The 27,476-nt window shown below is 39.4% G+C and overlaps 2 protein-coding genes and 1 long non-coding RNA gene across 9 annotated transcripts in view; 1 reads left to right on the top strand and 2 right to left on the bottom strand.

Annotated features, from left to right (window-relative positions):
- Nucleotides 1–1,070, bottom strand: part of LOC128402156 (hydroxyacylglutathione hydrolase, mitochondrial) — a 41,936-nt gene extending 40,866 nt beyond the window's left edge. Inside the window, exon 1 of the mRNA XM_053366111.1 lies at nt 985–1,070. The gene's annotated coding sequence lies outside the window, so the exon portion shown is untranslated. The remainder of the gene's footprint in view (nt 1–984) is intronic.
- MEIOB (meiosis specific with OB-fold) lies at nt 1–21,433 on the bottom strand. Of its 6 annotated transcripts, XM_053366106.1 has the most exons (15): nt 21,157–21,320; nt 19,122–19,183; nt 16,709–16,792; nt 12,577–12,634; nt 11,434–11,565; nt 10,882–10,954; nt 9,361–9,556; nt 6,572–6,672; nt 4,609–4,661; nt 4,409–4,504; nt 2,797–2,898; nt 1,956–2,109; nt 1,379–1,568; nt 985–1,071; nt 1–470 (listed from the first exon to the last, which is right to left on the bottom strand). In XM_053366106.1, the coding sequence occupies exons 3-15, from the start codon at nt 16,775–16,777 to the stop codon at nt 330–332; spliced, it is 1,452 nt and encodes a 483-aa protein (XP_053222081.1). In that variant the 5' UTR covers nt 16,778–16,792; nt 19,122–19,183; nt 21,157–21,320; the 3' UTR covers nt 1–329. The 6 variants fall into 6 exon arrangements, with proteins under 6 accessions (XP_053222081.1, XP_053222076.1, XP_053222079.1 ...); XM_053366101.1 differs by lacking the exons at nt 19,122–19,183; nt 21,157–21,320 and adding an exon at nt 21,327–21,433; XM_053366104.1 differs by lacking the exons at nt 19,122–19,183; nt 21,157–21,320 and adding an exon at nt 21,323–21,395 and having other exon boundaries at nt 16,709–16,802.
- The window catches only part of LOC128402158 (uncharacterized), an 11,621-nt gene continuing 4,157 nt past the window's right edge, over nt 20,013–27,476 (top strand). The window contains exons 1-2 of one of the 2 annotated variants that reach the window (XR_008327613.1): nt 20,013–20,285; nt 23,863–24,097. This is a non-coding gene — a long non-coding RNA (uncharacterized LOC128402158). Of the gene's footprint in view, nt 20,286–21,419; nt 21,525–23,862; nt 24,098–27,476 lie in introns of those variants that run through there. The other variant, XR_008327612.1, reaches the window with a different exon arrangement.

Below are 27,476 nucleotides of genomic sequence, written 5' to 3' on the forward strand. Positions count from 1 at the left end.
TTCATAAGTATATTTTTACTCAAATATGTTATACATGGAATGAAAACTTTGTTTTAAAAAGAATGTAGATAGTATATCTAGGTCTCTTGAGTCAGACTAAGGCTGCCTTTGCCAGCCTTGTAAATCCACCATGTTTTGGACTAGGTCTCTCATCAGTTCCAACTGATTGGAGCTGGACAGCAATTTGGTGAAGGATGGACTAAGGTAAACTCTTCCTTAAATGATAGTACACAGTTTTAAAACATGAATGATAAAGCACACTTTCTAGCATCTTTGCAATGAGAATGCAACGCCCCCCCCAAGATGTAAATTCACCATGTTACAACAACTTAGACTCCTTCCAGCTGTTCTGAAGCTGGACAAGGTAGGTCTTTTCCAGGCAGGTTTTGACTGGCCTCCACAGGATCTGCTAGTTTGCAAGAAAGCAAACTAACTCTCAGTCTGGTTCGTGCATTGGGCGAAATAATAACCTATAGAAGTAAATTAGATTTTTTTTTAAAAAAATATACTTCTCCAAAAATACAGTTTTCAAGAAGATAATGCAACTTTATATAAATTTAGAACTACATATTATGTTGTGCAGTGGCAGTTTGAAGGAGAAGATGGGCAGGAGAGGGCTATTAGTCCTTCTGACCTTGTTTTCTCACAGAAAATCTTCGCGCGCACACACACACCATCTACTTTTAACTTCATCCGCTTGGATGAACAGTTACATGCAGAAATTTGTTATCTACCAGAAAATGTACAAGCTGACAATTCCCCCATCTGCCCCTCCAAAGTTGGTTGGTGTTGCCTCCTGCAGAACTTGCTGGATAAACTGATCTATATTATTGGCAATCATAGAAAACGCCTTTTTCAAATCTCAGTTCTTTATTCACTAAAAGAAACTTTGATAATGGATTCCTCAGAAGATGTTAATAGGGTGAGGGTTGTCATGGAGAATGGTTCTCATTTAGGTGTGTATTTCCTTATTTCTATACTTACTTTAAAATAAATTTTGCTTCGTTCTAGAAGAAGGTGCCATTTTAGGGCTGTTTTTTGAGCCTCTGTCAGAGTCTGGAACTCCTGGACCTAATGGAGTGACCACAACTTAATTGGTACGCAATGCACACAAGCATGAAGTGAAGCATGAATCGAAAGGAAGATGAGTGTTTTCAGAAGTGCATACATACAGTAGGTTCACAGCAAAACCAAGCAAGCCTTGAAGGGCCTTGAAAGATCAGTAAATTTATTGCAGCATAACTTTTTGGGGGCTAGAGTCTATTTCATCAGATGCAGTACTGGTGCAATGCATTAAACCTCAGGCTCTCGATTGGTGCTAAACACAACCTGAACCATAAGCCTGAGTAGAAGAGATCTATTTCTAATACATTCTTACCGTGCAGCCTAAAGCTTCTTCAGCCACTGTGTCTGAGAGATTGCAAGAATGGAGAGTGCCTGTGTGGTCTGTCAGATCAACTCGTACATCAAAGCTGGCAAAGAGTAGTGTGGCATCTGAGGAGGAGACAAAGCTGCTACAGAAGGAGCATGAGTTTGTTCCTTCATTGACCACATAGTGGCACTTGCTACTGCAGAAAAGAAAAGAGGGCAAGATTTTAAATAAATGAACGTGTGTTTAGTTATTATGCATCTAACATACCTATTCATTATATCTGATGAAATTGTCACATTGTTTTTATATGCTTCTTGTTTAATTATGAGTGTACAATAATAGAATGTATAATATAGAATACACATGCTATCTTGGCTCAAAGGCAAGAAAGAAGGATGGCTGAAGAGCAAAGAATCTTTGGACATGCAAGTTAGATAAGGTTAGAGTACTTCAGAAAAGGCTTTGATGCTGAGTTAGGAGGAAAAAGTGGTTTGAGGAATAGAGAGATGGAAGTTTTTCAAGCTGATTTGGAATGGGAGTGAGGAGCAGGATAAATGTCCAGGACACTTAATGAGGTGCTTACCATCTGTTTCGTATTATTTTAGTTGTCTCATTATCAATATTCAGCATAGAAATGTAGGCAAAAATAATGCCATAGAAAGGTTCTGATTTTCCCTCATTTTGCAAAGGTTTCATCTTTAATTGCTCCACTGTATAAACATCAACTATTGCCTGTACTAAAGATAACAGGGGGGAAAAGTAAGATTGTCTTTTTAAAAAGGGACTTGATCTGAAGTTTAAAGACAGAAAAAAACTTCCCACTGACTAGTGGACTTCAATAAAATATAGTTTACCATAAGAAAAAAACATTTAAAATCATAATATGCCATTGGACAGAAAAGACTCTGTTATTCATTTGTATTATAACCAGAACAGTTAAGCTTTAATTAATTTTTATGATTTCCCAGACTGAAGTCCACTCTTTATTCTCTGAGCCATGATCGCTGAACACTTCCCTGTTTATAGCATACTTCCCAGTTAATAGTTCTCAGAATGGCACGCAGCATCAAATGGATTGTACATGAGAACTTTTAACATACATTTGCCTCTGAAGTATGTGGCAATAACTTTGAATACATGCTGTCCTTAAAAAAAAAAGTAAGCAAAAAAGTTAGCCTGTGTTCTGAGAACTGTTTGCATTTAGAAGGGTAAATCTAAGCAATATATAGCAGTCTAGATTTAGATACCTGAATCTAGAACCATGGAAGGCACCACATTGAGCTGCATGAAATGGAAGTCCATCAACCTCAGAAAAGCTCATACCAAGAACAAACTTAGTTGGTCTCTAAGGTGCTACTGGACAATTTTTTAATTTAAAAAAAAATATTTCTATCAGATTAAAGGACTACTTGGTAAACACTCACCATTTATGGAATCTCTGAAATGATCTCCCATTTCATCATCCAAATCTAACATTTCTGCACTTTCTCTTATAAAGTTGTGTAGATTGATTGCTTCTGGTGTATCTTGAAAAAATATTTTTCAAAGCAGTATTAATAAAGGTAAACTTGCATAATGCCAAAATAGTTTGTGGGAGATTTTTTAGCTAAATGGTTAGCTCCATGTATTTGGTTGATGTCTGCTACAGAAAAGACATTGCTGTAATTCTTTACACACAAGGCATTCGGTCCATTGATGTCAACAGGATTTACGTCTGCATTAAGACATATAGGATTGTGTTGATAGAAATGAAACCTATAAGACCACCTTATAGTAAAGCAGGTGGATGATCCATTAATGTATTTTCTTACACATATATTCCACCTTTCTTCTGTCATGGACTCCAGGGTCAGACCCAGACCTGCTTAGCTTCAGCAAGGTGGCTGCCTCATGTGCCTTAAGATCATACATTGAGATACCATCTATCCCAGAACTGTCTAATCTTTCTGGAAGTAGCCCTCCATTGTTATAGGCAGAGGTCTTTCCCAGTCATAATATATTATATCCTTTTTAATAAGGACATGTGGTAAGTAAGTAAGCAAGTTAAGTATACAGTGCAGTTTACAGTATAAAAACACAAATATACATAATAACAAAGGAGAAATACCCCGTCCTAGTTTAAAAGGCCATAGATTGCTTAATTAGGCAAAGGCCTGGGAAAAGCAAAATGTTTTTGCCTGGGACCTAAAGATATGTAATGAAGGCACGTATTTTCTATACAAATATTTATATATACATAGAGCATCATCAATGTGTATGGTGCCTTACAGATGACAAGACAGGGTACTGCTCAGAATACTTGCAATCTACAATTCATCACAGGGAGAGACAAAAGGGAGAAGAAGGAAATGGAGGCAGGGGTAAACAGGAACAGAAAATGTTTCTATTAAGTACTTAGTTTACAGCACGGCATTGGGACTAGGAGTTCTACCAAAAGCTTTATAAAAGATGGGTTTTGAAGGAAAAGGGGGAAGTGGCATCTCATTTTTTTAGGAGGTAGCTCCAAGAGTGAGTGAATGAATGGAGCAAATCTCCAGATGGCTGAGTAGTGTGAGGATGATAATGACATAGAATGGACTAAATATGGGGAATAAAGGAAAATTAAAGAAAGCCAAGGCTTTGTGTCTGTTCAGCAGGATGGATTGTAGCATTGTCAATAGATAAGGATCATAGACTGAACACAGGTGAGGGTTTAGGAGGAAATAGAAGTACAGATGGAACTTTTGAAATGTACAAAGAAGAAAAAAGAAAGTACTGATAGATATAGAGCTGGGCACTTAGTAAAACAGGTGGTATTAAACTATTGCCATAAAGAAACTCAATGTTGCAAATGGGCAGGGAATTATTCTGTAGGTTTTAAACAAGTAGAACTGTGTTTAAAGTCCTAAGCCATCATATTTTAATGTTCTAAGCTGCCCTGAATACCAACTTGAGAGAATAAATATATTAAATAAATAGATAAATTTTCAATAAAAGCATTAGGATAATATAAGGCATTCTATGACAATTTAACAAGGTTTTAGAATTGTGTCTTACCGGGATTAGTAGTAATGATGGATTTTGAGAGTACAGTTGCAACCATGCAATTTCTAAATTTGTCAAAATTTATTCTTACATCTGATGCAAATATTACTGGGAAGAAAAATATTATTTATTATTATTTTGTTATTACAGGCAAAGCTTTACACTAGTGATAACCTCAGCAAAAATACTATATATAAAAAACTGAGAAGTACCTGTTTCTCGTGGCATCCAGCTCTGTGCAAGCTGGATAGATTCATTGTCCCAGCTAGAAAAATAGCAGCATTCAATTAATACAAATGTTTATTTGTTTAAAATGTTAATATTTTCTATTTGTGTTGACAGAATATATTGACACTCTTGTATCAGGGCAACTTCCAAATATTAAAATGATACAACAATATAAAAAGTAACAAATGTCAAAGAATCATAGAATTGTAGAGTTGGAAAGTACCCCAAGGATCATCTAGTCCAACGCCCTGCAATGCTGGAATCTCAACTAAAACATACGTGGCAGATGACCATCCAACCTCTGCTTAAAACCCTCCTAGGAAAGAGATTCCACCCCCTCTTGTGGAAGTTTATTCCACTGTCAAACAGCTCTTTCAGAAAGTTCTCTCTGAATTTAATCAGGATCTTCTTTCTTGTAACTTGGATCCATTGGTTCAGGTCCTAGCTGCATTCTGTATTAGTTGTAGTTTCTGAGTCACCTTCAAAGGTAGCCCCATGTAGAGCACATTGCAGTAGCTCATCAGGCCCTGGAGATATGAATTCATTTAAAGTGCCTCAGTGTTCCTTACCACCACCTTTTCCCCATCTTAGGTTGCAGTCCCCTACTTGCATTGTTCATTCTGTAACCACCAGGTTGGGCACTGCTTTTCCTTTGGTTTAAGGCAGAATAGGTGCTGAGCAAATTGCTAAACAGATATATCTTACTCTGCTTCTGAAAACAAGCAGTCAAAAGCACTCAGGAAGGGAATTGCAGAGCCAGTGTGGAGGTCCTATTTATAAGAGGTTGACACCTGGAGCAGGGAATCCCTTGTTTATGAGGCATATGCTGAACCCAGACTGTATAAGCATAAGAGCACAGGTCAAAACTATACAAAAAGCATCATGGCTGTGACCAAGTGGCTGAGTGACTAAGGGAAAGTGAGCAAAATTATAATACTTGTGGATTCAGATGTCAGTCTTGCATGCAGCAGGATGTCTCATGCATAGCAGCAGTTGCTCTGCACCTAACCAATTTACATTCTCAACTTACATTTCAGTTCTTGAAATGTTAACCTATATTTATGTGTTGAGTGTGCGCAACCAGAATAAAGCTTGTTTCAAAATTCAAATTCAAATCCCCACACATGCAGAAGCTTTCCATTCTCGTCTATGAAAATGTATGTTCCCAGAATGTTCACTAGCTGATGAAGATGAGAGCACCTTCTATGCTCATTGAGCTTTATCTGCATATTGGAACAGCAGGAGCACTTGCACATCACAACTACTAAATTGTGCCTTGTGGCTTCAGAACATGGAAATGTCACTTGGCCCAGACACAAGAAGGACTGAAAAATTAAAAGCTCTTTTTCTATCCAGATTCTTCCCTCTCTGTCTAGGTAATCTGGTTTTTCTAAAAGAGCAGTGGTGTTTATTTAGTTTTCTCTTGAAAGAGAAATCTTAACCAGGGCTCCTCTTACATTCTTAATACAGTATTTGCTACATGTTCTCCCAGAAATTTTTTGAAGCATTTTTAATGTATAAAAGTCTTGATGATAAGCATTTACGCAAAGGTTAATCTATAGTTGCTACTTGACAAAATGTTGCTTTGAAAAGGAATGATCACCAGTGGTCTGACTGACTAAATGGCTTCTTTTATTTCCTCATCTCCACATGACCTTTTGTAATTGATTTGCAGCTTTGTTTCACTCTGCCTCTCCTTAGGGGAGAAATTGTCAATAACTCATAGAAATGGGTAATATATTCAAGACCATTCTATTGGACAGCCTTGTATGTTATAGAAGTTAATGGATATTGCTGCCATTAAATGAATGCTTCTGTATCATCAGAGACACCACAAAATTAATAAGAAGCTTCAATTAATGATAGCAATATGTACTTACGTTCAGTGTAGCCTCTTATTTTCGTATTAATGGGTATAGTTCGATTGTGATTTAGAATACATCTTACCATATCATTGCAAAGGAAGACTCGGTTTCATCATACAGCCTTACTTCACATCTGTGACCCTTTCGTCTGTCCGAAGTGGTGAAGTACTTTGGTTCTCCAACCTTTGTAAAGTGCACAACAAATGATTTGCAATATTCATCTTGCGCACACACCAACCTTGTCAAAAGCAATAGTGTATCCCCATATTTATGTCTATGCTATCCACACCAGTGAAGTCTGGTCTATTAGACTGCCTCACTCTGCCCTTAGCCAGCTGCCACCTGACTCCCTTTGTGGTGTTATAGATTGGGGGGCCCCCCAAAACCTAGAAATTAATAAATGGTAGAATTTTGGTTTTTGGAGTATTGACGGGAAGAACTGGAGGCCAGTGGAAAAGTACAGGCTAAGCTTTCTTCCAAGCCAGTGCCTCACCTGGGATAGAGAAATTAACATGACAAAGATGTTGGTGGTCCATTCTAAGAGGAATCTTTGGCCTGAGTAGTCAGATTGCCAGGGTAGCTAGGTGTGGGGTGACAGGAAAAGAGTGTTTTTAGCAAGGTGTGCTGGGAAAAGGAAGGGAGAAAAAAGACTGAGATGCATTTTGGGCAGGTTGGCTAGGAGAAATACTTTTGCCTCCAGTGCTATACTGCTATGGGGAACAACCCCCTCTTGAAATGACCTTGCTGTAAAATCTGGACTCCCTTCATGCAGAGTGAATGTGTAAATATGTTGATAAACCATATTTCTTAAAGGTACAACGGTATCCACCATGTCTTCAATTCTCCAAAGGAGCCCAGGGTGAATGCCTCAAACCCCCTGTAATCTTGCTACCGCTCGGCAGAAAGGTGGTGCCCAGCTTTTGTAATTGCACTTACAACAGGTCCGGGGGGGGGGGACATTGGCTGCCAGCTTCTTCCCCCTTAGTATCATTATTGCTCTTGTAGGGAGGAAGGTGGGGACAAAACTACAATGCGTTGGGTTTGCCTGCCACTGGCCCTGGTTTTGCCTACTCTTAGCCTCCCTGGCTTCTGCCTCAGCAGTCACAATGGGTAGCTTCCACCACTGGTCCACACTACAAACACTTCAGCAGGGCTGGCTGCAATTAAAGTCTCTCAGTGTGCATGTGCACCTCATTCTTCACAGAAAAATGAATCCAATGAAGGACTTGCAAAATGGTAGGGCATTGCTGAAGGAGAGTAAGCAGCTTTGCTTCAGTTTATTGAATTTTTACATTCAAAAGACTACATGAATACTCTTGCAATAGAGTAGAAAAGCATTTACCATAGCAACTTTCTAAGGGCAGAACTGCACACTGTAAGGAGACATAGATTACCAAACCCCATGTTTTCTTCTGAGGCACTTATAGGGGGAGATAACAGTGGGTAAGAGTAGGTACTTAAGCCTCCCTTTGCTTGCTGATTCTTCCCTATAAATGTTATTCATTCCTTATTGCCTGCCTTCTTCCAACTGGGTCTCCAAAATAAAAAGTAAGCCCAACTGAATTCTTGAAAATCAGCTGGAAAAAATGATATTTGCAGGAGATAATCACTAACTGGTGGCGAACATAAGGCTGGAGACTTGCAGATACCCCCCACTCTGGTAAACATATGAAGCTGCCTTATACTAACTCAGGTGAGACCTGTGGACCATATAGTCCAGTATTGTGTATTCTGAGTAGCAATTACTGTTCAAGTTCTTGGGCAGAGAGAGGTATTTCTCATCACTTGTTGACTCAGCTTTTTTTTTTTTTTAACTGAAGATGCCAGAAACTTGTATAGACTCGTGTGATTTGTGATACCAAGTAAGTAGCGCAGTTTGATAGATTTGGATGGCATTTGCACACAGCAATCACCATGGCATTTAGCATGGTATTGTATAGGTCCTGCTAATTGCAATGGGGCCTGTGCAAGAGAACTTCTTAATGGATTGTGCCCTCGTTGAATGGAGTATGTAAGAAAGAAAAGTGTTTCATGTTCTTAATGCTAATATGACAGCAATGTTTAACCGCCACTGTTGGAGGCAGCACATTCCTATTCAGTGGCAAAAGTGCTGTTGTGCCGATGTTATGCTTGTGGGCTTCCCTTAAGTCAGAGATCAGCAAACTCTTTCAGCAGGGGGCCGGTCCATTGTCCCTCAGACCTTGTGGTGTGCCAGACTATATTTTGGAAAGGAAAAAAAAGGAACGAATTCCTATGACCCACAAATAACACAGAGATGCATTTTAAATAAAAGGACACATTCTACTCATATAAAAACACGCTGATTCCAGGACTGTCTGCGGGCTGGATTTAGAAGGCAATTGGGCTAGATGAGGCCCCCTAGCCTTAGTTTGCCTACCCATGCGTTAAGTATTTGGTTGGCTACTATGAGAACAGGATGCTGGGCTAGATTGGCCTGTGCGCTGATTCAGCAGGGCTCTTCCTATTTCTTAAGAGGACAAAGATGAAGGGTCAGTGAGACATGTGCTAAATCAATAAACCAATTTAGCATTCATGCTTAATCTTATAGTTAAAAACTAATCTGTGGGTGAATGTCAAAAGACTTTAAATAAACTTCCTTATATTGTGCTGTTTCAGGGGGCCAGCCTAGGGACATGAAGGCTTTGTAAAATGTGCTGTTTATGAATTTTTTCATTGATATCACTTGCAAACCTTCCTTGGCATTAAATCAAGCCAACTGGCTGCTGACCAAGACAAAAGGAGACAACTCCAATCAGAGATGGTCCAATAAATCCTTAACTATACATAAATTAATTTGATCACCGGGCTACAGTAGAAGCTCTCCAATATGTTAAAGTTTTTCTGACTTACCGACTTGACAGCTGCAAGAATATTAATGATTCTTCCTTCCAGGCTCTGTCCATTGGCTGCAATGTCTGCCAGAGAGTAAAAATCTTGAGGGTTCTTCACAGGTAGATTCAACAGGGACAGTAGTTTGGTGTCAACTTCATAGTGGGGACAGATTTTAACCACGGAATGATTCTCACTGAGGAGCAGTTTGTAGCAGCTGACATGCACAACACAAACAATACTTTACTCATCACTACTAAAGGCTTTTTCCTATATTATGAACTCTGAATTGTTATGGGTTATTGTAATACTGGTGTTATACTGATGTTGTGAAAAGCACATTACAATTGATACCAGAGAATAGTGGCTTCTTTGTACAAACACAAGTCAAGTCATTGGCAGGCAGAGTTGACACTGACACCGCTTCATGGGGTGGGGGGGAGAAATGGATGATTAACCTACTCTAAGCTCTGGAAGCAGATAGTTCTGCATATTTTAGTGTTGCAATAAGAAATACTTTTGACATTGCAATTCAGCTATCTGTTGTGAGTAACTGAAGGTACTTTAAGAGCCGTTAACACCTAAGGGTGCTCAAAACAAGACTTGAAAAAAGCTGTAATTCAGCAAATACAGGACCAGTGTGATGTAATTGATAGAGTCCCTATACAAATAGCCATGGGCCAACCTTAGGCCACTCACTATCTCTCAGTCTCACAGAGTTGGTGTGAGTACAACTGCTGTAAAACCACTGCAAAACTTGGGCACCAGTTCAAAGTGATTCAGACAATTTTGGATTTTGGGGTATTAACTATGAACCCCAGTTTGATGTATCAATTACTCAGTTTGTGAGGCACTGCAAAATGCAGGGTTTTTGCAGTTTTCTACCCAATATACTTACATTGAATGGAGCCAAATAATACCTAGTATATGTCGACTGAGGACTCCTCCACACTTCCTTTTGTGCTGCATCCATGCTTTAAAGCTCTGTGCGTGCTTTTTTGCCCTGCACTTTCCCCGTGAAACCCTGCTTTTTACTGCTGAATCAGAACAAATGGCAATCTATGAAGACACAAACTGATATTTGTTTTGATTAAGCATTAAAGAGCAGGTTTTCTCAGGGAAAGTGCCAAGGCAAAAAAAAAAGGGGGGGAGGGGGGGCTCAGATACAGCACTTTAAATTGTGGACCTGTTCCTAGAAAGCACAGGGCAAAAGGTAAGTGTGGATGAGCCCTGAGTTTAAGATTCATTTCTATGCTGCAGTACAGGGTATTACAATAGTTTCAGTGTTAAGAGATGTTAGAATTGCCATATTTCAAAAAGTGAAAATCTGGACACAATGTGTAATCGATAACTGTTTGGTGTTGATTGGCTGTCAGGTCATTTTGTAGCATTAGTGGAGGACACTAACTAAACCCTTGCCAGACAGCTATATAATTTTTTCAAGAGTAACATCTGTATCATCTGGTGTCAAGAATCTGAATATGCCACTTGTATACATGTTTTCGTCTTATTTAGGGTATAAGATTCTGACTTTACAGTTACCTAGGAGTTGTAGCGTTGAATTTTTCTTCCTTTTCAGCCTCTTTTGTCTGAACTAAAGGATTTTCAATTATGACTATAAAAGGGGAAACAGTGGAAAGCCACATAAGTATGGATTTAAATGACTGCTTACAAGTTCATTCAGCAAGACACTGGCAATCCAGTTCTAATAGTTTTCAGTCAGCTTTACTCCTGGGTACCTGCATACAATTTCAGCCTTAACTGCTTAAATCTGGCTGGATTATTATTATTATTAAATTTATGGACCATTTTTAGAAGACTGAAACAGTAAAAACTTAGCATCTGAGAGGGAATCTGGGAGATTACTTTTTCAGTCCATGTCTCTTGATGACAGCTTTATTAGACTGAATCTTGTTGGTTCTTTTTAGTTTACGTTTCCCCCTCTCACTCAATCTAACTAAAAAATTTGGTTCCAATTAAATAGTCCACAACTCTTTGAAGGATAACACACTAGGACCACAACACATTATACTGATTTAAAGAGGAGGGAAACATACTGAAATTGAAATATGTTCGGAATAAACTCCAGCTCACCACAGTCACCAACTCTAAAGCTTTCTGAAAGTGATTTAATATAGTCCTCTCTTCCCCAAGAATGTACATTTATGAAATAAGATGGCGAATCGCGGACAGTGAAGCTAAAAGTGTACCTTTCTGATCCAATATCTGCAGTGACAAGAAACAGAGACAGTTTTAGAATCCAGTTAAAAGTTTTAATTCCGTGTAAGACACATGAAAATATTATGTACTTATTGTTACATTCTGCCCAGTGTTAAGTTATGGCAGAAAACAGCCCACCTCAATCAAATTGACTTCAGAACTGTCATCTGTCTCAGACACCTATTGGTTGTGGAGGCTGTCATCACCATAGTATCAGCCGCCATTTTCCCTTATGATGTGCATATGGGATATGATAAAGAAATATGGAGGTCAGTGCTGGGGTGCCAGCAGCAGCAGCAAAGAAATGATGATAAGAGAGGAAGAGGAGTGGCTGTAAAAGCTTGACAAGCTGGATTTGGACAAAGGATCACTTAATGAGAAACAGGTATAAAGCAGGTGAGGGGAGCTTTGGGCCATACAGCTGTTGCTGAACTACAACTCTCATCTACCCCAGCAAATGGTCAGTGGCTGGGAATGAGTTGTAGTTCAGCAACATCTGTAGGGCCAAAAGTTCCCTACAACTAGTATAAAGCAAAGGAGAACAATCTCATTAACTACCACTAGAGGTCACTCCTTTTTTAATTAAAATATTATATTTTCATGAATGGGAGAAAAATGGTGCCATGGCTGGTTCAATTGCAGTTTAGGCAGAGACCAGCAGTGCAAGTGCCTCATTATTTGGCAAAAACTTTGCATGGAATGAAATATTCCACTATCATCAGATATCGTCAGATGCTTACAAAATAGTGGGAAATTCAGTGCTATGTTAACTAACCCTAGCAGATGCAGGTGCCCTTAAAAATGTTAAGCCAGGTTTCAGCAAGGGATAAAGTTGATGAGATGCTTGTTTCAATTAACATGTTGTTACTCTCTCTTAGAGCTTTGTTAATCTACACTTTAATTTCAATATAGTTTTTGCATAAAAACCAGTTGATGCACATGCTTTTTGGTTAGAAAAACCATGGATTGAAGATAGAGCCAGAAAAAAAGAGAATTTGTGGCTTAAAAGAACTTTACTTTTTCTGTCTGGAAAGCCTTTGGCATCTGTTTTCCCAATCACCATACCAATTATACTCTGGGGGGAAAAAGAGATTACAGAATATATACATCAAATACAGATGTACAGGAAGTATTTGATTTCACAGACTTTCTTGTCCTTCAGTAATAAAAAGCATATTTAACTGTTTCTATTTTAATGCACTTATTCTACAGAAGCATCAATAAATTAACAACCTAAGTGATTTTCTCAATATATTAAAAGATGAAGACTGGGAAATAATATAAAGACCCCACATCTGTCTGTCTCTGTAAGGAAAATGTTTACCTGAAAACATATACCTTTTTGTCACTTACACAGGCAGTGAGCAGCTTATGCACACTGCGGAATAGGCTAAGGGCATGTCAAAGTCAAACCAATTAGGGTACAAGTTCCTGAGTCATTTAAATCATAGAATTATAGAGTTGGAAGGGGCCCCAAGGGTCATCTAGTACAACCCCCTGCAATGCAGGAATCTCAACTAAAGTATCCATGACAGATGGAGGCCATGTGATTTCCCATGTCTGCACAGTGGCATAAAAGGAGCATTTCAATTTTTCTTCACTATTAAAGAAACTCCTATTTTTTACAATACCATCATGAACTCTCAGCAGGGTAGCTAGCTGCATGTTACATTCAGTCATTTTTGCTAAGCTAAACAACAGTCATTTTTGCTAAGCTAAATCAACTCCCCAAGATGGCAGTTGTGAACAGTGACACAGAAGGAAGGTAGGGGTTCCATAAACTTTCCCTTTCTACCACTTCTCCACATGAATTTTCCCTTTCTCAGAAACTGCTATGTTTTTTAAAAACGTAGGTGCGTGGGGAAGCAGTAAATGAATTTGGGTATGTTGTGCATTAAGCCCTTAAAATATGCATTTATTTAGACTTTTAGAGGAAATACCTATGCTTAAAGGCAACAACTACCACCAAACAAAGATTCTTTTGCAGATTTGTATCAGTAGTGTTGAAACAATAACACTGTAATGTTTAGTGAACTGGCTGGCTTAGTTTATAAAACCCCCAAAGATAAGAAGTCATATCCTAAAAGGACTCCAAACATTAGGTCTCTTAGCTTTACCCCCCACCCCACCCCCAAACCAGCACACCACATTACATTCTTGAATTGGGTTTCGGGAAAACAGAATGAACAAAACACCTGTTGAAAAATAGGCTTGCAGATTTCTATGTGCCTTTCAGTCACTAGATGGGGCAAGAAAACTATTCCAGCATTTATCTGGATAAGTTCACTCAGGGTATGTTTGCAATGAAATATAATTCCCTCAGGTCTTTGAAAGCTTTCTTAAAGTGCATTCTATTAATTCGCATTCAAAATGTTTCGTTTCCTAACTCACAGTAATTTAATTAAATGGTAGAATATCTTGTGTATAATTCTGCTGATAATAGAGAGCTGGTTCTTGGAATCCCAAATATGTTCTAAGACTCTGCTTACAATAGTATTTATTTCAAAGTCTTCTTAAAATTTATATTTACAACATTATTTGACTCTTTTAACAAAGTGAATTTCCATAATTCCAAATTAAAAGCTTGAGAAATATTCCTAAACCTCTTTTAGATATCCTTAATTCTGAGATATTTTAGTCATACCATTTAACCAATCAAAAGGAGAAAATAAACTTCTGTGTCCATTTGCCAGGATTTTCTGCTGACACTTTCCAAACTCGTTATTTTTACTCTATATCTTCATCTTACTTCATTTTGACCTTTGGCATTCACATAACTTAAAACAGTAACATAGTGCTTCAGTTATATATAATATTATTTGAAATAATGTTGTAGAATTGATTTTATCGGAGCTAGTTATTTTATAAATAATAATAATGATAATGATAATAATTTTATTATTTATACCCCACCCATCTGGCTGGGTTTCTCTAGCAGAATATAAAAACATAATAAAACGTCAAATGTTTAAAACTTCCTGATTCACATGTATAAAGTCACACACTATAAAGCTTCCTTCAATATGAATTACTTAATGTCTGACATTAAATAAACCATATTTCTTTTCCAGATTGAAAGCATTATTTGTTTATCAAATAAAACTACAATTAAATTCTTGCTTGGTACATACATTTATACTCTCAATGCTGTACACTAAATAAAATCTTTTGGCCAAATACATCCACCCCACAAGAGAATATTTCATGTGCTTTCCATTCAGTGCCAAAGAAACATCCCTTGAAGAAATATATGGCCTTGTAATACATTCTTTAACTTTTGATAGGAGGAAATTACTACTCTTATTTTATGTTAAAATCAACAAAGAGTTCACAATACGGTAGTATGTGTGCCATTTGTGTTAGGATGAACAGTAAAGTCCTGGGAGATACAAATATATTTCTCTTGCCCCTGTCAGGACTTTAAGTAAGCCATCTGAGTTTCAGGCCCAAAACACTCTGTTGTTGGTCCCTAAAATACTTAATAATCCTTAGGCTGCAATCCTACACACATTTCCTTGAGAGAGTAATCCACATTGAATGTAATGAGACTAACATGACAATCCTAAATATGTCAACTCAGAAGTAAGCCTCATTTAGTTTAGTGAGGCTTACTTCTCCCAGATTAGCATGTTTACGACTGCAGACTAAATGTCTTGTTCTGAGGTTTAGGACCCGCACAAGTACAGCCATCTGCAAAATAATACTTCTTTTTACTATATCAAAAATGAATGCGAGAAGAGTATAAATATAAAACAATAAAGCTATATATGGTATACATTTTCAATGTGTTGTACGTAGTTGCCACCCATATTCTGTATGCAACATTTTTTAGTTTTGCTAAGTCATGCTAAACCTCCACAACGCGAACACTGAAGTATGGGATCCAGTGCCATTGTCTCAGCATCATTACTGTACCAGGTGAAGATAGCACCTTATCCCAGGAAACATGTGGCACTCCAAATATTGTTATACTATGGCTCCTAACATCAATTTCCATTAGCTGCACTGTCTGGGGCTGATGGGAACTGGAGTCCAACAACTTCTGAAGGGCTACAGGTTCCCCATTCCTGCCTTATCCCTTTGATCTGGTCCTGTGAGTTGATTCTGCTATGTGAATTGGGCAGCTAGAGATGTTGGTACAAATGTACCAGTGCTCAGCAACTCCTGCATGATGCAGCTGTGCCATGCCAGGGGCTTTGAAGGAGGGTGTGGACTTGAACTGATGTGGAACGCAAGGCCATTGGCAACGCTTGTAATGTAACAGCTATCAGCATGTGAGTGCACACACGCAGCACAAGAGATACTACAGCTTACTAATCACAAATAGGAAAAAGCAGCATAGCTTTAGCTGCTTTAACGGTTGCAGTATAGAACCAGGCTGAAGATCTTTGGATGTAACGGGCAGTTTGGATATTCAACCTTCATTTTTAATATGGAATCCAGATTATGAGCAGGTTCACCTGTCAATGATCATAATGAGTTCTAGGAAGTTATAATGCAGAAGTTATAGGGGCAAAATGCCTTGGGGCTCAACTCTGAGCAGATCTGATTGAAAGGTGCAATGTGTGCTTGTTAAGGTCAGAGTACACGGAGATATGCATATACACCAGTATCCTTACAAATCCTTGCTCTCTCTGGAACACTGACATGCATTTAATAGTTAAGAAACAACAGACAGAGATGGAAATTTTTGCCTCAATTATCATTTTTTTCAAATGCTCAAGGGAAGTCAAGGGAAGCTGTGCATGAATGGGACTATCCATGTGAGTAACGCTCACAGCTTCCAATCTGGTGTCCATAGTCCAAAAGAATACATTTCCAATGTATTGTGATACTATAATGCAGACTCTGTAGAAATTATCAACACAACATCTATTTAAAGAAAATACAAAGAAGTCTCTGATACTTCAGTCAATGAACTGTCCAGTCAACATCAATAGTTGTGGCATCCACACTCTGTGGTCAACAGAAGTATCAGTTTTCACTTTCTGAGGGTACACAAAGAGAAGCTAACATACTTTGTGCCTAATAATTATGCCAATGCTGTGAGTATATAAAGACAAACCAATTACATAATTTTGCAGTAATATAATATAGTGATATACAGTTTCACTGGAGAACAAAAAAGACTTATGTCACCAAGACCTACAGGACGAGCAAGATTTGGATGCACATCTGAAATGGCTACAAAATTTTGTGTTGGAACCGAGTAGGCCATTCTTTTTATCTGAAACCACAGAAACGTATGTTAGAGCTTTTAAAGAGAGCAAAATCAAAACAAATCACTTAGAGCATTCTGCAGAGAAGCCATTTTCTTTAAAAAGCTAATTTGATATACAGCACCTGCTTTCTGGATGACTTCTTTGCTGTAATGGCCAAACATAGATAACAAAACTGTTTCAACTTGTCAAAAAACACTTATGTTCTTTTATTGGATCAGATGATTAAGAAAATTACATTTTTAAATTTAATTTCACTTTTTAAAATGTAACCCTTTCAGATCATGTTGGCACTTTTGCAAGCTTGAAATTGGCTCATGATAGACATGATATGTGTGTGGCAGTTTCTGAACAGATTTCAAGATGTGCAAAAGTAGTAAATACAGAACAGTAATAACCTATATGGATTTCACATGACTGCTTTGATGCTTTTTATCTGTGGATATTCTTGGTGGATACTATCCCATGAGGGAAGAGCATTTCATCAGCTTTGGCCCCTACGTCATTTTTCTATCCATCAGCTCTCATCTTGCCCTATTGTTCAATTTTGTGTAAAGCAATCCAGCTCCTGTTGTGCATGGACTATTGGACTTGAGATTAGAAAAGTCTGGGGTCAAATCTTCAGTTATACCATGAAGCTAAATGAGTAAACCACAGTCTCTTACCAACCTAGTCAACTTTTAAATGTTAAATGAAAACAAGATAAAGGCACCCACTGTCCACAGTTCTGAACTCCCAGGAGGTAGGATGGGGCAAAAATGTTATAAATTATATATATATTAAAGAAACTATCTGCTTCTGCTGCTTTTTTTTTTAAAAAAATCAAATTCCATTTCAAGAAAAGTTAAAATTACCACAGCAAGAAGCTGTGCCCAGTATCCAAAGAACTTTACAATTGGTTCCATGTGCCTGAAGAATTTATGTTTCTCAAAGAGAAAGACTCAAAAGCCTCCCTCCCCAAATGCACTCTAGCCCAAGCCTCTGGACTAGCCTACAGCAGCTCTTTGAATTTATTACAAACTTAGACATTTTGAAACAGTTCACATTCTGTTGACATTCTATATTTCTAATTCAGACAGTGCGCAGACACTGTACAGGGAATTTTGGGGGAAGGTATTTGTCCACCCCCACCCTATCACTAGCACCACCCACTCAGCCTATTCCTTTATGTTTATTCTCCTGGTATTCAGTATTTCTAAAAAGATAAAAAGGATTAAGGAACTACTGATGGCAGCAGCAATATTTTTTTTTTCAAAAAAATGAACAGCAGAAACCAATAAAAACAGTAAAAGGGTTTTTAGGAGTTAACAAAAGCTGAATTCTAAAAATTGTCTGCCATAAGTCTGCAGCACCAAGAAGCCAAAAAGTGTTGTGGTTCCTTAGTGACTTTCTGGTATATTGTAAAACATTCATTTAAAAACCCAGATTGTAAAGTAAAAATGACTTTTTGTGGGATGTTCAAAACTTCCAAGCCTCACACATACTGGCATCAAAAAGGAGTCACAATCAGTACACTGACAGTATGCCTAAAAGCCCTTTGTAATGTCAGTTCTCAAAGCTGTTTTCCTTGGACTGTACTCATATTCACTGACAGATATCAGAGTTGTGTTTTGTTGGGCTTTCTTTTTTACTTTTCATCCATCAGGCCATCTCTGGCATATCTTAGATAAGTGAAAATAAATGAATGCTGTCTGGAGATAATACATAACAAACAGAACTGTGGTTATTTCACAACTTTTGATTATTATTATTTTTTAAACATGGATAAAGTGTATCCAGCTAATATATTCTGAAAGTCTTCCCTTTTAACTTCTAGTTATTTTTTCTTATAGATCCTTCGAAAGTTAAGGTGCCCTATTTCCATATTTAAAAATTCTAACTTGGAAAGAAACAGAAACTTCCAGCTGTCTTAGGCAGCAAGATGCAGCCCAATTATGCCTCCTAGGCAACTATCAATAGTATATTCTTCCCTCAAATACAGCGTTAAATAATTCATTGCCCATTGAAAATGGATTAGTGGGCTTTTTTTTTTTTAATGACTGAATCAGATTACCTCAAAGAGGCATTTAAAAGACAAAGTTTTTTAAAATATGTAAAGTGTTACTGGTGGATACATCTGAATTGTAATATTAAATAGTGTGGAATCACAAAAGGAGGGTTAAGCATCTTCTGCATCTCAAGCTGGATATAATGAGATTTAAAAGGAGTCGTAGGTATGAAGCTGCTTGTTGCCAGCACTGCCAAGCTAATAAGCCAAACTGTGACACCAAAATCAACAAGAACTCTAGAGTATATCTTAATGGGGGGTTCAGTATTTTCCCTCAGCATGCTGTATTACTCAACTGCAAAAGCTGTTTCTCTGTTACAAGTTCACTAGCCTTCAGAAAACTGCAATTATCAGGATACTGTGCATGAAAGTGTGACAATTAAACCAGTTTAAGTTGAAAGTACGGATATTGTCTTATCTTGCCAACCTAAATCAGTAAATGGCCATTGTGCCCTGCAAGGAACTCTGGGAATTGTGAGGGCATTAAGAATGGTTACACATATGGTCAGACATAAAACTGCACCCCAATACACCCTATTTAATTGAGCGGAATAACTGCCAGTAGAGTATGTTGCAACCGCTTTTAACTGAAAACAGAAATCTATTCATAGATCCTTTTTCAGTAAGCACTAAGACAAATGGGGGATGTAAAAGGGATGGACTAAAGAAGTCATGACTTTGCTGGCCAATTTTGTGAGGGCCAGTTTAACGGAGGAAGAAGTAGGGTGCCATATCCTGAGGAGCAAAAAAGAGGACACATTTGTTGACTTCTACTTTTAATTATGGATTGCTATACAGTAACGACTTTCATTTTACATACCCATGAAAAAGAGGACGTGTCCTGGAAAAAGAGGACATATGGGAATCCTAGAAGGAATGGAACCCCCCCTTCCCAAATACAGAGTACAGTATAGTTAAGAAAAGATGGAAATGGGGATTCTACATTGTAAAGACAGTTTACAGTACAATCCTACAGTCTACTTGAAAGTAATTTAACTCAATGAGGCTTACTTCCCAATGAGTGGGTATAGAATTTTTCAGCCAAAATGTGGATCGGGCATTTCTTAACACTGTTTTCACCCTGTATTATATTCACACAATGAGATTTGCTGAAGGGCTGTTCACCTCATCAGTGATTGCTAGATGAAGCAGGCATGCTAATCAGGGGGAAAATAGGATATTATTATTATTATTTCTACTACTACATTATAATTGTTTGTACCTTGAACTAAAAAAATCTGAGTGGGAAGAGAGATTCTCTGGATTATTCCAGATTATTAAATGTAAAGTGGGCCAAAATGAGGGCCAAAACTAGGGTAGAGCAAGCAAGAAGTCACTGTGTCTGAGGAAGAAAATATTGTTTGAGCTTATGATGAGGGATTAAAATTGTCATTTTTGCTGAGAAAAGAAAAGTATATGAAAAAGGGTATATGAGAACAACAGCTACCTATCCAACACAGGTAGGTTTAAGTAATGAACCTTGATCTCTGTGTACCAAGACTGACAAAATGGAGACTCCTGAGGTAAATCCTTCACAGAAATAGAGTTATGAGGTACTCTCTAATCACAGATGCCATTTCAAGTGTCTGTGAGGAGAGGCAATCAAGAGTCACAGCACCATTCAGAGCTTGGCCTTGGATATATTTAAGATTAAATGAAAAAGGTGGGGGCTAAATTTGTATACCCCAAGTGTATTTCTGTATTTATTTATTTACATCATTTATTTGCTGCCTCAGAATTTACATAAACATGTTAAGATACTATTTGTATGCCACCTTTTCATTGTTAAAGCCATACTCAAGGCAGCTGACAACATGAAAATATTTACATAATTACAAATACAATAAAACTAAACAATAAATAAAATGCATCAAAAAGAACACAACCAAATTGAACAATGTTCACATAAAACATAAGATCTAAAAATAAATATACAAAAAATATCAATAGCAGCAACAAAACCCCCAACAAAACCCCAGTCCAAGAGGTCCTTAGCAATTCTGATGGGTCTACTCTTGAGTAGCACTAGCACTGACTACAGCTGTGTATATGCATTTGTCTTAATATTCCGTTAACAACCAAGGGTATTTGTGATTCTGAGGTAACAATAATCACAAGAGGTCTGAAAAAAACAGGAAGGGGAAAACTACGTACATACCCCTGACCTCTTCAGAGAGAAAAAAAAGTGTATGTTTCCCTCAGATGTTTACATTAGGGGACAGGGCATGTGCTATTTTTATTAGCCTTTCATGTGTTTCAGTTTGTACAGTTTTATTGTTAAATCGCTGCAGGATGTTTTATAGGAAACAATTCATAAATTAAAAAAAATACACTCTAGGCTTTGTTCTTTTTTCCTTTCTTTTTGGCAGACAATGGGGCTTATATGTATGTTTTGAATAAACAACACTCTTTCCTCATGCAAAGTGTATATATATATAAATGAGGTGCTCTCCTGCACTGCCTCTCTCTGCAATCGTGTCCCCTTACACAAAAACAGCCACCACAGTTTGGGCGGGAAAACGCATCAGCTCTCAGCCCGCAGGCGCGCCAGCTGGCAAAGATTTCGCAACGGTTGCCTCGTGTTCCTCGCGACAGCTCCTTAAAGGGCCAGTAGTAGGAAGCAGACTGGCAAAGGGAGAGAGACTTCGACGTGGTTGGGGGATTGTTACGGGGATCTGAATTTTGCTTTGATCAAGAGGGTGTGGGTGGGTGTAAACTTCATTGTCATTGACTAGAAGATAAGGTTATTCAGTGATTCCTCTGCACAAACTCTTTCTGAGTCAGATCAGCGCTAAATATCGAGGAGAGCTTTTAACTAAACGAATGTTTTAAATCCTGCTTATTTTCAGGGTTTATACCTGTGTTACTGGATTGATGACCCTTTTCTGTGTTTTACACATAAGTATTTTGTGTCTATATTGTAATGGCCATGGGTTATAAACAATAATATAACTTGGTTTGGCTTCTTATTTAGGTTGCTGTGATTTTGAATTTTAATTTGTTGGGTATGTGTTTGTTGTTGTGATCAGCCCTAGGACTGTTGATGGATGATACTGTAAATGGAAATAAATACTGTACTGTAGTATGATTTAACAAAACTAGTTTTGAAGCTGAAAGTTTGTGGAGCCAAATATTTGTCATGTTTTGTACACCCTTTGGGATAAATCCAACTAAGTTTTACTAAGAGTAGAGTTTTGTGTGGGTTTATGTGGGTTTATGTGCTTAAATAGTTGAACCTCAAGCTTATCCAAGATATTTCTGCTCTCTGGCAATGCATGTTTTTGACTGGATGAGTGTTTCAATATACACAGGTGTAAACGAAATTCCAAACTCAAAAGATTTTCTCAGTTGGAATCTTTGCTAAGTGGAATGCTTTTTACTTAGAGTAGACCTACTGAAGGGATGCGGGTGGCGCTGTGGGTAAAACCTCAGCGCCTAGGACTTGCCGATCGTCAGGTCGGCGGTTCAAATCCCCGCGGCGGGGTGCGCTCCAGTTGCTCAGTCCCAGCACCTACCAACCTAGCAGTTCAAAAGCACCCCCGGGTGCAAGTAGATAAATAGGGACCGCTTACTAGCGGGAAGGTAATCGGCGTTTCCGTGTGCTGCACTGGCTCGCCAGATGCAGCTTGTCATGCTGGCCAAGTGACCCGGAAGTGTCTTCGCGAGATGGGCGCGCAACCCTAGAGTCGGACACGACTGGCCCGTACGGGCAGGGGTACCTTTACCTTTACCTTTACCTTTAGACCTACTGAAGTTAACGAACCTATCTTAGCCATGTCAGTTATTGCTAGTGTGTGTATTCTGAGTAGAACTAATATTGGTGACAACCCTTTTCCTCCACATTCATTCACTGGAGGGCCTAAACCAGTCATCGGCAAACTCGGACCTCCAGATGTTTTGGGACTACAATTCCCATCATCCCTGACCACTGATCATGTTAGCTAGGGATCATGGGAGTTGTAGTCCTAAAACATCTGGAGGGCAAAGTTTGCCTATGACAGGCCTAAACAGATGGCGGCTTTTGTGAGAAGGAGAAGGGTGAGGTGTAAAAGTCAAAATGTACCCTTTAAAAGCAAACTTATACCGAGTCAGCCCATTGTTTCATCTCAGTATTGTCTACACTGACTGGCAGCAGTGCTGCCAGTGTTTCAGACAGGGGACTCTACCAGCCCTATCTGGAGATGTTGAGGATTGAACCTGGGACCTCTTGCATACAGAACAGATTATTACCAATTTATGGCGCTTCCCAGTTTATAAAAATGTAACTAAAATATAAGCATTGTTTTACAGTTAGCTCAGAAATGCTTAGGGTTCACCCCACTTGGGTGTGATGATGCAGTCCACTTGAGATGGCAGCACCAGGAGGGGGTAGCAAATTATCAGTTTATTAACATATTTTCAAACCACCATTGGAGTGTGGTGTGCTATTTGGATTTTCTGCCTCAAGCCTCCAAATATTTTCAGTCATAACTAGAAATGGTGGCTTCATACGTACTATATGTTTAAAGCACATTATTTCTTCCCAAAGAATCCTGGGAACTATAGCTTACCCCCGCACAGAGCTATAATTCCTGGCACCCTTAGCAAATTACAGTTCTCAGGATTCTTTGGGCAAAAAGCAATGTGCTCTAAATGTATGGTTTGTACCCAGCCATTCTTCCAGTCCTATTCCCGCACCAGCCAAACACCTAGAATTGAAATGAGCGCACACACTTGCCAGCTGCTTGCTGCCTTGGTGTGGTTTTCATTTGAATAAATGAATTTCTGTTGAAAGCCAGTTATGAAAAGGCCGTCTGGCTCTCGACACGTCGTCATAACCAGCTTTTCCAAAAAACCCATTCTTGCTTCAGCGCACACCATGCTTGGCTCCCCAGATCAGCTGTATGGCCAGAGAGACTTTGCCCTCCTCATCACGGAAACAGCATCTCTGATGCAGGAAGAAAATTGTGCCTGCTCCCCCTCCCTTTAAATGTGACAACAATGGCATGAAAGTGATCCCCCCTCCTCTTCTCTCTTTTAAATCTTCCCCCACAATAGCATTGACTTGTCAGAACTACCAGCCCCTGATGAATATGAACAGCTATGGAGACGAGACATTGTGTGTGTCTTGGACTTGATAAAGAAGTCAGGGGTGAGTGCACAGAGGTCACGGCTGGCGTAGCTCTCGATGCAGCGGCAACAGAAACGCTATCAGAAAACATCTGCCTCCTCCCCCAAACACGCCAGGTGTCAAACGCTCAGGGCTCAACATGGCAGCCATATTCTGACACAGGTAACACATTTTTTAAATAGATGTTTAACTCACTGCAGCTCCTGGAAACAAAAAGCCACGACATTTAGGATGGATGATCTCCTGTCTGCAAAGGTAAAGAGCGTTAAGGTTATCTGGAGGTTATTGAACAGCAGATACAGATAATACAGTTGGTTGCAAGGATGGAGAGGGAATCTGTTTCAAACGGATTTAAATGCAGAATTTAGCTGTTTCAAACCACTCAAGCTTTGCTCACAGGCGATCTCTTGTATTTTTTTTAAAATGTGTGACTAAGATGCAAAATCGTACTAAAAATTACCTGCAAAAATATGTATATTATACATATAATAAGTTTAAAAGAGTGTGGTACTATATCTCTGCAGCATCATGACCAGGCTGGGACAATAAGTACACCTAGAGGCCAATACTGGTCTTTTGGGGATGGGGGAGCACTGTAAACCCATCTATAACAGTCTAATATTTCATATACTTTTCAGCATCATTTTAGGCTTTCCTTCCTTTTTTGTAAGAACATAAGAAGTGCCTGCTGGATCAGGCCAATGGCCCATCTAGTTCAGCATTCTGTTCTAGTGGTTAACCAGATGCCTATGGGAAGCCCTCAGATAGGACCTGAGTATGATAGCACTCTCCCCCATGTGGTTTCCATCAACTGGTTTTCAGAAGCATTTAGCCTCTGTGGAAGCAGGGTATAGCCACAATGGCTAGTAGCCATTGATAGCTTTGTCCTCCATGTGGTTTGTGTTTGGTCATGTTCTCTTTTTCTCTCTATCAGCATAGAAAGCTGTCTTATACCATATCAGGTCACTTGCCCATCTAGCTCAATATTGCCTACTCTGATTGGCAGTGACTCTCCAGGATTTCAGATACAGATCTTTCTCAGTCCCACTTGGAGTTGCTGGGGACTGAACCTGGGACTTTCTGCATGCAAAGCATATGCCCTACTACTGAGATGCAACAGCTTCTTTTTTGTAAACTGTTGTGAAATCTCTCCCTTGCTTGTCAAGAAGTCAGGTTTCCTTATAATAGGGTGGAACATGTCATACGGTACTTTCTGATTCCCATAAAAGTTTCCTTCTGGGTCAAGCATGCTAGCTTGCTGAGCACCAAGAGGATTTTCCTGCTCCTGTTCCTAGGGAGGCCACACACACACACAAAAAAAGGGGGGGAGAACACAGGTGTGCTTCACTTTTGCATATGCTGGTTTACATACTTACTGGTGAAAATTTAGAAGAATAGAATTATATATCTCTACAGCTGGGAGAACTGTGACCAAGAGCCCTGTGGGCCTGCTGAGTCTGTTGTCCTGGTGCTAACTGCTAATGGGCCTTACTCTTCCTTCATATAGTTCTTAAGGGAATCAGAAGCGATATGGCTATGTACATACCATAGAGCTACAATTTCCAGCACCCTTAACAAATGACACTTCCTCGGGTTCTTTGCATGGGAGTAGAATGTGCTTTAAATATATGATACGAACACAGCCTATGTGTTTGAATACCAGTTGCTGGGAATCACAAGTGGCAAAGCACCCATACCCTGCTTTCCAGACCACTGTGAGAAGAGGATGTTGGAAGACATATGCTGGGAACCCGGCTCTTCTTAGGTTCTCATGGTGCTTGGTCCTTCTGGGTTAACATGGCACTTGATGTTGCAGTGGGATTCGGATCCTACTGGAGCAGTCCTGATGTGTTTGCCTCCCTTCCTAGCTCTCTTTGTGAAATGAGGTTCAGTAGGGGTAGCCAATATGGTATCCTCCAGATGTTTCTGGACTAAAACCTGCCCCATCCTTAGTGGATTCTGCTTGAGGACTTCCCATTGGGGCATCTGGTTGGCCACTGTGGGAAGATGATGCTGGAGAGCTGGGCTTTTGGACTGATCCAGCAGCCAGGCTCTTCTAATTTTTAGAATGGGCTACAAATAGAAAGTGTCATCTGTAAAATAGAGCGCATGGCCACTGTCTCTCTTGCTACCTCTTTTACACTTGTTTCAGCCTTGTCTTTTCTCCCACTTCCTGAACTTTTCTCCCACTTCCTGAACTGGCAGTGACTGGAATTGTCCTTCTCACTGTGGTGGACAGAGACATCCCAGAAGGGGTCTGGCATAGCAGCCCCTACTTCGGAAATGATTTCATGAACAGCTTAGGTCCCTTTTCACAGTCATTCAGATTAATTTCTCCAGTTGGAAGTAGACAGGACGAAGAAGTGAATGTAACCAGAGGAATAAAAGCATTGCGACTTGTAAATTGAATGGGGCAGGGTGCCTCAGAAAGGCAGGAGATTCAAAGACAATGGATGAGAGATAGGGGCCGCAGTAAGAGAGGGTACTTGGTTTTCCAGTAAAACAGCAGTCAGACTGTCTGTTGTCTCTTCAGTGCAGCTGATGACAAAAAATGGGCCTTTGACAAGGACAATGAAATCTCTGTCCACACTGCTGCAGAACTGTAAACCCCTTTAGAGACAAGGACACAGCCTTTTCTAGTTCTTAGGTAAGAGACGCTGACTAGTCCAGGCATAATCTATTCAGTTAAGAAAAGCCCTGCAGCTGGATCACAGCAAAGACCCATCAGTCCAGCATCCTGTTCTAACAGTGACAGAGGACGATTTAGGGCAGTACAACCAGTTTAGTTGCAGTGGCATCAGGCCTAGGGAGTGCTGCAGGGCATCACAACTATGGTGTTCTGAACTGAGCAGAAAGGAAGTGGGGGAGGCGCAAAATTTTGACCTCGCACAGGGTGCCTCTGAAATTTGAAAGACCAAAGTCCGCCCATGACAGTGCTCAACTGGATGCTTCTGGGAAGCCCACAGGTAGGCCATTAGCAGAACATCACCGCTGCCCCCCCCCCAGCACACAAACCCGCACTTCCCAGTGGCTGGTGTTCAGAGGCCAATTGCCTCTGACAGTGGAGGTAGAACACAGCCACTGTGGTTAGCAGCCATTGATAGCCTTATCTCTCATGAATATGTCTAATTCTCTTTTAAAGCCATCCAAGTTGGTGGCCATCAATACTACTTGTGGTAGCAAATCCCATGTGCTATGTGAAGAAGGACTTCTTGTTGCCCCTCATGAATCTTCCAACTTTTAGCTTTACTGGATGGCTTGTCTCCTGATCCCCCAAGGAACACTGAAGCATGAATGGATCATAAAGCCACCATGAGTAGCATTGCAGGTTGTATGATTTGTGATTCTCTATTATTTCCCCTCAGTTCCATGGCCTCAGAATCATGTTCCTTGAGACAATTCCGGTGCTAATATTAAGGAGCCAGGTCCAAGGTGGAGATAATGATGGCCAACATAGATTTATTCAAGAGCAGAGTCCTGACACTCAAGGAGGATGCAAAACAGGGCTAGTGAGGGTGTGGCTTAGGGAGAAGGTGTGTGG

The sequence above is a fragment of the Podarcis raffonei genome, chromosome 14 (genome assembly GCF_027172205.1).
Source record: "Podarcis raffonei isolate rPodRaf1 chromosome 14, rPodRaf1.pri, whole genome shotgun sequence".
Taxonomy (NCBI): Eukaryota; Metazoa; Chordata; class Lepidosauria; order Squamata; family Lacertidae; genus Podarcis; species Podarcis raffonei.

What these genes read in the sequence shown, in the direction of transcription:
- MEIOB (XM_053366101.1), bottom strand. Translation starts at nt 21,350, where the DNA reads ATGCGTTTTCCCGCCCAAACTGTG. An exon ending in AGGCTTTCCAGACAGAAAAA is followed by an intron (nt 11,566 to 12,576) that starts GTAAAGTTCTTT and finishes TTGTCACTGCAG; the next exon opens with ATATTGGATCAGAAAGGTAC. An exon ending in CTTTAGAGTTGGTGACTGTG is followed by an intron (nt 10,955 to 11,433) that starts GTGAGCTGGAGT and finishes CCCCTTTTATAG; the next exon opens with TCATAATTGAAAATCCTTTA.